General features: G+C 40.8%; 1 protein-coding gene across 1 annotated transcript in view; it reads right to left on the bottom strand.

Annotated features, from left to right (window-relative positions):
• Positions 1-7,549: 7,549 nt before the first annotated feature.
• The window catches only part of LOC101464246 (alcohol dehydrogenase 1), a 6,986-nt gene continuing 2,984 nt past the window's right edge, over positions 7,550-11,551 (bottom strand). Inside the window, exons 6-10 of the mRNA XM_024806209.2 lie at positions 11,213-11,432; positions 8,935-9,195; positions 8,645-8,777; positions 7,826-7,964; positions 7,550-7,738 (exon numbers count right to left, since the gene is read on the bottom strand). Coding sequence (XP_024661977.2) covers positions 7,705-7,738; positions 7,826-7,964; positions 8,645-8,777; positions 8,935-9,195; positions 11,213-11,432 — 787 coding nt within the window. The 3' untranslated portion in view covers positions 7,550-7,704. The remainder of the gene's footprint in view (positions 7,739-7,825; positions 7,965-8,644; positions 8,778-8,934; positions 9,196-11,212; positions 11,433-11,551) is intronic.

Genomic DNA, 11,551 nt, shown 5'->3' on the forward strand with positions numbered 1-11,551 from the left:
ACAGGCTTTTTAGCCATTATTTTCACAGTCTGATTGCATGAGGGTGTGAAGTGTGTGATTGTGTGTAGATGGTGATGTTTGAGCCCATACTGTCATACAATATGAAAGATTGGGACGAGGGAAACATAAATAACTAACCTGCCTGAGTGGAAATGTAAAAGCACACAGAAAACTCGATTTCTGAACGGCATGATCACATTAGTTACTGATGGGCATCACTCGAGAATGAAGTCGGGCTTACGGAGGCCAAGAAGGTCAATCAAACGGATGAACCCTGAGCAATGCCCATCTTAGTTTAATCCTCTAAATATATAGGTCATAATCCTGACCCTATACTTTGGAAAAAGAAATGTAAGCAATATTTGATGTGTATCTTTGTTTCACGAGTGCCTACATACAGGAGCAGAGTTTAATGAAAACAAAAATGACATTCTGATGTCATAAGGTTAAAGTTGTCACTGACATCTACTTAAACTATGTGTATCTGTGTACACTTAATTAAACCTCTGCATTGACTCTTTGTAGAGCCTAAGAAAGTGACCATCTCCATTTTCAGTATTTATACCTGTGCAGCTGCGTCAGTGCTGATGTGTAATGTCGGGTTTCAAAAGGGTTTGCAGCTACGATGTACCAGCGTTTTAGATTCAACGCAGAATCAGAATACTTTAGAAGTGCCCGGGGGAAAATGTTTTTTTATAGATGCTCACCTAATATATCAATGTGAAAGCTAGATAATGTAAACTGTATAAAAAGTAAAACTAATTAAATATTTAAAAGTTGATACAATGTACAGTAAAAACAAGATATTGCAACTACACAGAACTATTAAAAGTCTCTTACACCTACGAGTGCTGAGAGCGATGACTTTTCAACAACACAGGAGACAAGAAAATACTGTGGTTGCAAGAATGACTACTGTGAAATTCATATTGTTATAATCATAATTTCCTGTTCCAAAGACCTTGCAATGGGTTCACGCCTGCAGTGATAAAAGAGAGGCTTAAATTTAAGATCTTAGATTATGCCTAAGAACTTAAAAATTCTCCCTTTTTAAAAATAAAAACTATGAAATTGGTCTTTCAAATAGGAGCTGTTTTTTGTTTTGTTTTGATTTTTTAAATCGAGTAGCCTCTCTCCCATCAGTAGGAAAATCATTTATAAACAGATTCAAAAGTTGTGGCCCCATGACTGAGCCCTGGGAGACACCCATTATTTCAGAGTTGCTCATTTTTCAGCTCTCACGCAGCCTCCTTTCTAAATAACAAATAACCAGAATAATGGGCCGCGTCTCTTGTGTTTTCTGGTACATTTATGTGGAACTGGGTTTTGATTTGCAAGTTTGAATGAGACAGTGCAAATCTGATCTCTTTCTGAAAGTCATTCATTATCAGAATATTCAAATGCTTCAAGTATTGTTTGGTTTAGTTTCCAACAACACTTGTGCATGTGTAATAAATCTCCAGTCAACATTTGGGGAATGACAGATTTTTGATCCACTGGTGAAATCTACACAGAAAACCGAAACCACATGTTGGGAGGAAAGATATATTGTGCAATCATTTAAACAGTCTTAAGTTAATCTGCAGTGTTTTCAACACACTTTTCTCCAACTTCAACAGGCTTCCATGTCCGTGCTGTTTCTAAAAAAACCAAAAACAAGAATCATCACCTTATTATTCATTCAGATGAGATCAAAGAATACTTCTGAATAATCTGGGTTTGATTCCTCTGTTTTTCTCTCTCACAATATTCTCTCTGTGTATACGTTCGTATGTGTTCCTTCGGGGGGGAGGATGCCGATCAAAGCGCTGTCTTGACTGTGAATTCCTCAAATAAAACAGACTTGTAAGATTGTTTAATAACTGTGCACAGTAAACAGGGAGCTAGGCCTTATTTTGTATGCTCCTAATGTTAAATTTGGTTTCATTCAGTGACCATCATAGCCATTTTTCTTCATCAAATATCCTGAAATGAAGTAGAATTGCACAGATTTCTGTCCAGCGAGGTAACAAAGTCTCACTGCCTTCACTGTGCACGGACATGTCATGCTTATGTGAATAGTCAATCCACAAATTCCAATTCTGAACCAGGAAAAACTGGCTGCTGTTCTGCATTTCTTCTTCGCATCATTTTGTTGTCCCTTTGCATTGTGATCTCTCTCTTTGTGGTTGTTTTGCATGTTTTTTGGGTCTCTGTAGTTGTTTTACATCTCTTTACAGTTATGATGCACCTTAGGCGAGTCATCCTGTTTCCTCTTGTGACAGTTTAACCCCTTTATGTATCATCTTTGTGTCTCTTTGCAGTCATGATCTGTGTTTTTAAGTCACTTTTTGCATGTGACACCCTGGGCAGTAGGACCCCAGTAGGACTGGAATTCAGCAAATAGCTTTTTGCAGAATCAGAATCAGAATGGGTTTATTGCCAGATGTTGAGGTTTACAACATTAGGAAATTGCTGCGGTGCTTCAGTGCAGACAATAAGAATTAAAGTGCTATGTAGAAAGAAAGATATGTGCATGAGATATACATGAGATATATACATGAGAATAAGAATTATGAGTGCTACGTAGAAAGATATATACATGAGTGCAGGTGGTGATCAGTGCCAAACATGAAATGATGCAGTGACACAGCGTAGGGTCATGTGTTAGTGGCGGGGACAATCATGTGGTTATTGTTCATGTGTCCAACAGCAGAGGGGAAGAAACTGTTCTTGTGGCGAGAGGTTCTGGTGCGAATGGACCGGAGCCTCCTGCCTGAGGGGAGCAGGTCAAACAGACTGTGTCCAGGGTGAGAAGGGTCAGCTGAGATCCGGGCTGCACGCCGCAGTGTCCTGGAGGTGTACAGGTCCTGCAGAGATGGGAGTCTGCAGCCAATCACCTTCTCAGCAGAGCGCACAACACGCTGCAGTCTCTGTTTGTCCCTGATAGTGGCTCCAGCGTACCACACGGTGATGGAGGAGGTGAGGATGGACTCGATGATTGCAGTGTAGAATTGCATCATCGTCCGTGTTGGCAGGTTGAATTTCTTCAGCTGCCTAAGGAAGTACATCCTCTGCTGGGCTTTCTTGATGACGGAGGTGATGGTGGGCTCCCACTTCAGGTCCTGGGTGATGGTGGTACCCAGGAAGCGGAATGAGTCCACAGAGGTGATGGGGGTGTCAGTCAGGATGATGGGGGGGAGTGGGGCTGTGTGCTTCCTGAAGTCCACAATAATCTCCACTGTCTTCTGGGCATTCAGCACCAGGTTGTTGTGGCTGCACCAAGACACCAGACGTTCAACCTCCCTCCTGTAGGCAGACTCGTCCCCGTCCGAGATGAGCCCAATGACGGTGGTGTCATCTGCGAACTTGATTAGCTTGACAGACTGGTGGGTGGAGGTGCAGCAGTTGGTGTACAGGGAGAAGAGCAGAGGAGAAAGAACACAGTCCTGAGGGGAGCCGGTGCTGATGGTCCGGGAGTCCGAGACATTCTTTCCCAGCCTCACGTGCTGCTTCCTGTCCGTCAGGAAGTCAGTGATCCACCGGCAGATGGGATCAGGCACATTCATCTGGGAAAGCTTGCCTCGGAGATGGTCTGGAAGGATGGTGTTGAAGGCAGAGCTGAAGTCCACAAACAGGATCCTGGCGTAGGTTCCTGGGGAGTCCAGATGCTGCAGGATGAAGTGTAGGGCCATGTTGATGGCGTCGTCTACAGACCTGTTGGCTCTATATGCAAACTGCAGGGGGTCCAGGAGGGGGGCCGTGAGGGTCTTGAGATGGGAGAGAACTAGGCGCTCAAATGACTTCATGACCACAGATGTCAGAGCCACGGGTCTGTAGTCATTTAGTCCAGTGATCCTAGGTTTCTTGGGGACAGGGATTATGGTAGAGGACTTGAAGCAGGCAGTATTATATTTAATGCTATCAGTTCATTGAAAGAAAGACATTAAAATGACATCATGTTTTTCATATGGTGAGTTATGTAGGAGCCCATGATCCCTGCGAGGCCTGGTGCCCCAAGGCCGAACACAGCCAAGGGCAACCCCTCAGCCTGCAGGGTCAGGGTAAGTGAGGGGCATGAAAATTATGGCTGTGTTTTTCATGGTTATCTGATAAACACTGTAAGCAACATTAAGCAAAGCAACATTAATTAAGTGCTAAAAATACCAAAGAGTTCTTTAGCAAACACAGAATCAGCTTTTAGCTCAACAGGCTGGTTGATATTTGGCTGCCCTCTAGAGGCCAAGAATATTACTCTTACAGGTCTGTTGATTCCAAATTGCTTATCACTTCATTCTTGATCCTCTTTGGAAGAGTCCCTGCTGATTAAGGTGGATAAAATGAGACTTTCCAAATATTTGTTTGACAGGAAAAAAAAAATCAAATGTTTAATTTCTAAAAATATTCTTTTGTGGAAACAGTAAGTACACCTTTGTTATTGCCCATTTAGCTGATATAGCTTCTTGTAGGCATAAGTGTTAACATGTCTCTGAAATGCACATGGAAATTTTTGACCACTGTCACACAGAGATGGGCAGTAACGCGTTACTTGTAACGCGTTACTGTAATCTGATTACTTTTTTCGAGTAACGAGTAAAGTAAGGGATTACTATTGCAAAATCGGTAATTAGATTACCGTTACTTTCCCGTATGAACGCTGCGTTACTGCGTTACTAAAACCGTGATTTTTTGCGAGAATGTCTCACGACAGTGACGTAAGCGAGTGCGCAGTTAGTGACAACAGCTGTGTGCAGATCAACAATGGATCACATATCGAGTGCGGGAGAGAGTATGAGCGTGCAGCGTTTAAAGCGTGGAAGTACTGACCTTACTTTGAGTTTGATTCCATAAAAAGTGACAAAAACATTAGCGTCCATCGTGCGTGGGAAGAAAACTTCTTTTTACAGCGAAAAAAAACCCTAAACTTCCAAGGAAGCACCAAGAGCGCAACGATGTAATGGGAAACTCACAGAGACACTGCCGTATCCTTCCACTGACCGCTGCACACCTGCACCAGGGTAAACCTCCGCCTACTGCAGTCCTGCTTTACAGGTGAAAATAGAGCAACAGGACCGCTGAGTCTTTGACTTTATTTATGTTCTGCTGTGTTTTACTTGCATCTATTTGAAAGAGTGAGTGTAAACACAAAAAATTATTTTATTTTATGTGCTGGAATGTGCAGAAAATAGGTTTAAATGTTAAACTCATTTATTCAAGTCAGAGAATGTTGCATATAATAAAATTTTTGCTTGATGCATAAAGTTAAAAGATTAAAACTGATAAAACAAGTTAAAAAAAAGAGACTTTTCCATTTGATTACATTTTGTATGATGGATTATGTAGAAAAAGTAGAATTGGGCTGAAAGATCTATTTATCACCTATTCAGGTTGTAAATCGTGTTTTTAAAAAGTAACTAAGTAACTAAGTAACTAAGTAATTAATTACTTTTGAAAATAAGTAATCAGTAAAGTAACGGGATTACTTTTTTGGGGAAGTAATCAGTAATTAGTTACTGATTACTTTTTTCAAGTAACTTGACCAACACTGCTGTCACATGTAAAATCTGTTCAGCTGCATAATTTGCGAAGCTTTCACCCACAGCTGCCTGCCTTAATAAGGTTCGCTACATTTGTTCAAATAGATTTTTATCCTCATGTACCAAAAGTGTCTAAGAATGATTAAACTAATCTGAAGTTTTAACATATTACAAAGGGAAGAAAGTCCTTTGGTTAGTTTTGTACATGATACTCATTTTAATTGGAAAACCACCCATGCTTTAATGTTGTTGCGATATAATCAATAATGTGCAAAACAGTGGTTCAGCTTCTTCTCCTATCAGCTTATCTGTGGTGAACCGTTGTACTACTGTGCAAACTGAGTGAAAGTGCATAGTGAGGGGGTGTAGGGGCTGTATTGGAAATGGGCCAGTCTCTCTTTGTTGAGGTCCTGGTAAATGTTTTACAGGTTTAGGGTTACAGAGTTGTGGTTCACCTTTGAACAACAAAGATTTACTTGGGTTGTTTTGCTCCTTTCTTAAGATGCAAGAGAGGTTTAATACTTAATTTTTTTTAAATTTAACCAGGAATGTCCCGTTGAGATCAAAAACCTCTTTTTCAAGGGAGTAATGATTGTTAGGTTGACAATACTAGTTGTATTTTAATATTTTTTATTTTATTTTTTTAAACTTTCTGGAGCCTTTGAACTGCACTGATGTTCGCTTTAACTAATATGAGTATATCCACCCTAGCAGTGCAGACAGCCAGATTGGAAACCTGCAACTGTTCATTTCATATTTACTTCAAAATGAAACAGTCTTGTGTCTATCACCTTACAAAGCTAGAGAAAGCTTTTCTGAAACTTCACTGTGTCTGCAGTTAGAGTTAGACCAGATCAGTTAGTTGGTAAGATCTTATTCCACTTGCCACCGAGCCTTTTGAAATGTTTGAAACGATGCAGGAAAGTTTGCAGTTTGTTTTCTGACAATTCTGGGCTTCATAACTGAAATAAATTGAAAACAAGCGATCAGAGTGACAAGTCACACCTGATAAAAGCTGCTATTGTCAACACCAGACTGCAACAGACTTTTTGCTTAATTGAGCAGAAACACAGAGAAGTTTAGGAAAGCAGCTGAAAAACACCATTACCAAAATAGTCTGAAGAAAGTGCAGCAAATGAGTGGTATTCATTAAAACTACCTGCCTAATAATTTGCAGTGGATACTGTGGCTTCCTATCTCTGGTTATGGATTAGGTAGATGTGTGTTTTTCCAGTGCAACAAGTGGATGCTTGTTTAGATTGGGATTTGCATAGTTTCAAGGCTGGATCTGGAGTTTTTTTTTAAAGCAGTGTTTCCAGGACTTTCCTGCTGGACAGGGAGCCCTGACATTGTTCTGCTGTTGGAGTGCTGCCTATGTGTGCGTCCAGTCTGTAGCAGTTCTTAGCTGGCTGGTATATGTCGCTATCTCGTGAATGTGTCAAAGTACACATTTACACATGACAGGCAGAACCAAAGATTTTTATTGCATCAGGTGCTTTATCTTGTAATGGCTATATTACAAGGTGGTGGATGGTAGGTAGATTTCAAGGCCAGTGAGAGTGGTTGGGCAGACCTGCTAACAGGAAGGCAGAGAAGTGATCAGGAGGAGCAAGGGAGAACCAATATTTCTTAAAGTGTGGATACCAGCAAACTCCTGGTGTTGAGCAGACACAGTGACTTTATTCATTCATTTAAGATTTCATTGTTGCTTAGCATAAAGATCTAACCTGTAGTTCTTGTGTGAGCCAAGTTGTAGAGGTAGGCATACGTATGCTGGCTTTGTCACTTGAATCGACAGGAATTGCTGCAGTATCCTCTCTCTTATCACAAATTCTACAAGAAACCAGCAGGACTGCTAGGGGACAAATCATGGTATCAGTCCTAGCAGAATAATTACAACACAGCCTGCCAAGTAAAGCAAACATTTATATTATTAGGCTGCGCTGTGTAAATCTTAGCTAGACACACTTCATACAGACTTTAATGACATAAAAACCAATAAAACAAGAAAAACCAGGAGTCTCACAAACCAATCTGTTTCATGCCATTTTATTTATCCATAAATGCTTTTTAAATTTTTGCTCATATGAATTCATATGAATGTCCACAGAGGAATTCACTGAACTATTTAAACTGATTGTAGTGATACACTACTGGATTTAATGTTGCTGGAAGCAGCACAGTGGTCTTATGGTGGGGAAACACTCATGACCGCCCGGATGCTGTGGAAAGAAAGAGAAAAAAAAACTGAGTTTCACTTTAGCAAATAATAACTTGTGTTTTTCTTCAGCTGTGAAAGGCAAATCTACCATTTGCAGTTCTTCATGAGTTCAATGGCATCATTGGCTTGATCCAAAGTCATGTTCTGACTAATAAACTCGTCCACTTTCAACTTCTTGTCCAGGTAGTCTTTAACCATCTTGGAGACGCCGTCCTTACTCTTAAATCCTGAATCACAAGATTAAAATAAGAGCCACATTTTAGAACATGTAAACTTAAAGCTCCTTTACTTGCGATTCATCACTCCGTGATAATAGTTATTTGTGGGGATGTAACAGTCTAAGGTCTAGGGGTAGGTGTGGGGAACAGTAGAAACAGGACCAGGAAAGAATGAGAAGGAAGCCAAACAAAGCAGTGTGGTGAATATTAAGTTCTTATTATGAACAATCCCAAGTCAAAGAGATTGTTCTTATTAATAAAGCGGCGTTGCAAAAAAAGACAAAGGTCACAACTCAGTCTTATGTGTCTTAAGAAGGTGGAAGAACAAACAAGCACCAAAGAATAATGCACTTCTAAAGCCCACAGGCCCACCCTAATCACTTGTAGCAGCACACACCTTACTGCTGCTGGAGCCCACACTACTCACTGAAAGCAGTAAACCTCCCCACTGCTCCCACAACTACACTATAGCACCTCTCCATTCCCTAACAATCAGTGCAACGACAAAGAGAAAACCCACCCCACTCTAACCCTATATAAGGTCTGAGAGTTAACTGCTAACTGGGTCCAGGTGCTGAATGAGGGAATGAGCAGCAGCTGTATCCTGGAGTGAGGGCAGAGAGAGAAAGAGCAACACCACACCCACACACTCCCACAGCCTCACAGGATGTAAAATAGACTGATCTCACCTCCAAACATGGAGCCCTTCCACGTACGTCCAGAGATGAGGTGAGCCGGTCGAATAACTATGTCATGCAAGTCTGTCCATCCAACAATCACACTGACACCCCAACCTTGGGCTGAAGACTCCAGGGCACTGCGCTAGATGGAAAAGGGCACAGAGTCAGTAGATCAAAGGGCTTCTTCAATGATTAAAATCAATTATTACATTTTAAATGCTAAGGGAAAAAAAAGTATGCTTGGTTAACTTTATTTCATGCTCCATGTTCTTAAACCACATTAGATTAAATCTCCCTACCATGACTTGCACATTCCCAACACATTCCAATGAGTAGTCCACGCCTCCATTGGTCATCTTAGTGAGCACTTCATGGATAGGTTTATCGTGATCTTTGGGATTCACAAAGTCGGTGGCTCCAAACACTTTGGCCTTCTCAAACTTGTCTGGATTGACGTCAACAGCGATAATCCTTTTGGCTCCTGCAGCCTTGCAGCCCATGACTGCAGCCAAACCCACAGCTCCCAGACCAAACACGGCACAGGTGGAGCCCGGCTCAACCTACAAGATGAGAGACTTAGACACTTTGTGCTGGGTATAGTAAAGTTCTAATATATAGAAACATAATGAATGGACATATTCTGTATCTTCTAATGAGTGGTAACTCTTGCCAAAGCATTTCAATCTTGATGAGAATTTCTATTGAAAAGATTTTAGTTTTAAGTCAAAAATGGCTCAATTTATTGTTGTGATTTGGGGCTATATAAATAAAATTGAATTGAAATGAAAAGGACTCAGTACCACCAAGCACACAAATTATTTCAACTTTTTCCTCTGACACTGTTCTCGTTTTCTCCACCCTTCTTCTCCTCTCTTGTCTGCTGCTTTGGATGAATGAAAGCATTTATTGTCATTGTATATACAATCAAATTACAGTGTCTCTAACCATACATTTGAATATTTATTCCAAGCATTTAAACTCCTGTTGTTAGATTGAAATTGTTAAATGTTTCCATTGTTTTACTTAAATTTGTAAACCGTGCCTTAAACTGCACGGTTAGATATTCTTCTGTTCCTCCCCTACACATCTATGATGCTGGGGGAGGTAATTAGCTGTAGCCGTTTAACTGCAGGCACATTCTATGTGAGATTCTGGTTTCCTTATCTTCTGAGGAATGTCCACCCCCGGCCATTTAGGAGCTCACCTATGCTTGCATATGGTGAACCATTAAAGTTAAGCCGTATACGGGTGTGGGGAGATGACCTTTGGATAACTAGGAAATGTGGTTAAACCGTTGCAAGCATATATTGTGTGGCAGGAAGTCATGTACACACACACAGTGTTCTAACCTTTTGTGACCATATGGGTGGTGCTTGTATTCACTGAATAAAAAGCTGCAAGGGAAGGCTGTTTCTTTGAAGTTGGCTAGGAAACAGGTGAGCAGCGTTCAGCTCCAAGAGCCTGGTTCCAACCAGCCTCCGTTGCTAACAAGTAAAAAAAACGGTTCCATCGTCGTCTTGCTTTCTTCCGGGGTGATGAGTCTCTGAACTAGCTGGTCTGCTGAAGCTTTCCTACTCTCACTACAGATCACAATGTCATGTCCAGACACCATAGCGGAGACATGAGGTTGAGATACGAGGCGTGGTGCTTTGTATTATAGATTAAAAAAAATCTCGTGGCCTTGTTTGTCTGAAGGACATTGTTCCAGATAACTTCCTTGTTCTTTTTAGAGAGAAAAGTCTTTCTACTGCCAAATTCTCGAAACAAGCTCCACTTATTGAGTCTTTTTTTTTTTTTTTTTTTTTTTTAATTGTGCTGTCATAAAGTTTAGCATTTATAGTTGAGGCCAAAATTATTAGCCCCTCCAGGAATTAAGGCACATTTATCTAAACTTCTTCCCAATGTTTGCAGCATTGATAAAACTTGATATAATTAAAAATTCACCAGTGCTATTTGGTAGCTTCTGGTACATTTTGTAATATAAAATATATTTTTAGGCTTACTTTTTACCATATAGTGTAAAAAATAAGGGGTGGGCAAAATATTAGCCTCATGTGAATGTTTGCTTTCAAAACACACCTACAGTAATTAACCAATCAGCTTTGAAATCACACCTGTGCAACCAATTGGCTTCCTAACGACATTCAATCAGCATCAGCTTGTCTTGCAACAAGACAATGACCCCAAACATACATTGAAATTAGTCCAACAGTTCCTCAAGGATACTAAAACCAAGATCCTGGAGTGGCCCGCACAGACCTCAATCCTATTAAGAATCTGTGGCAAGTGCTCAAAGTGACATTCACTCCAGTCAAGATTTTGGCATTTTGCTAATGTACACCTGAATCCTCCAGATCAGCAAACACTCAAAACTTCTGCTTCTGCTCTTCCCAGATTGGTTTAAAGTGCCCTGATATGTCACAGGGCCTCTACAGACACACTTAAAAGATTTAAGCAGCAACAACTGCAGGGTTCACTTCCAAAATCTGGAAAAATTATGTATGAACGTCTTAATACTTCTCTGAAAGAGAGAACAAGCGCATTTCCAATTCCCAAATCCAAGCCCAAATTACAAACCTTAGCGGTATTAACAGCTGCCCCATATCCAGTGCAGATCCCACATCCAAGAAGACAGACTTTGTCCAGAGGAGCAGCAGGATCAATCTTAGCCACAGCCATCTGATTGATCACAGTGTACTCAGAGAAGGTGCTGGTCCCCATAAACTGCAGCACCCTCTTCCCTTTACAGGTAAACCTGGATTCCACTCCAGCCATGATGGCCTGATTAATCCTGGTCCTGAACAAGAGAATTTATGCTAAAATTAAAAACAACATTTTTTAAAGGCACGTGTCTAATGCTCTAACAGCCTATGAACAAAACTGAAGATAAAATGGATCACAGGAGATGAGTGCTCA

The sequence above is a fragment of the Maylandia zebra genome, linkage group LG19, assembly GCF_041146795.1.
Source record: "Maylandia zebra isolate NMK-2024a linkage group LG19, Mzebra_GT3a, whole genome shotgun sequence".
In the NCBI taxonomy this organism is placed as follows: Eukaryota; Metazoa; Chordata; class Actinopteri; order Cichliformes; family Cichlidae; genus Maylandia; species Maylandia zebra.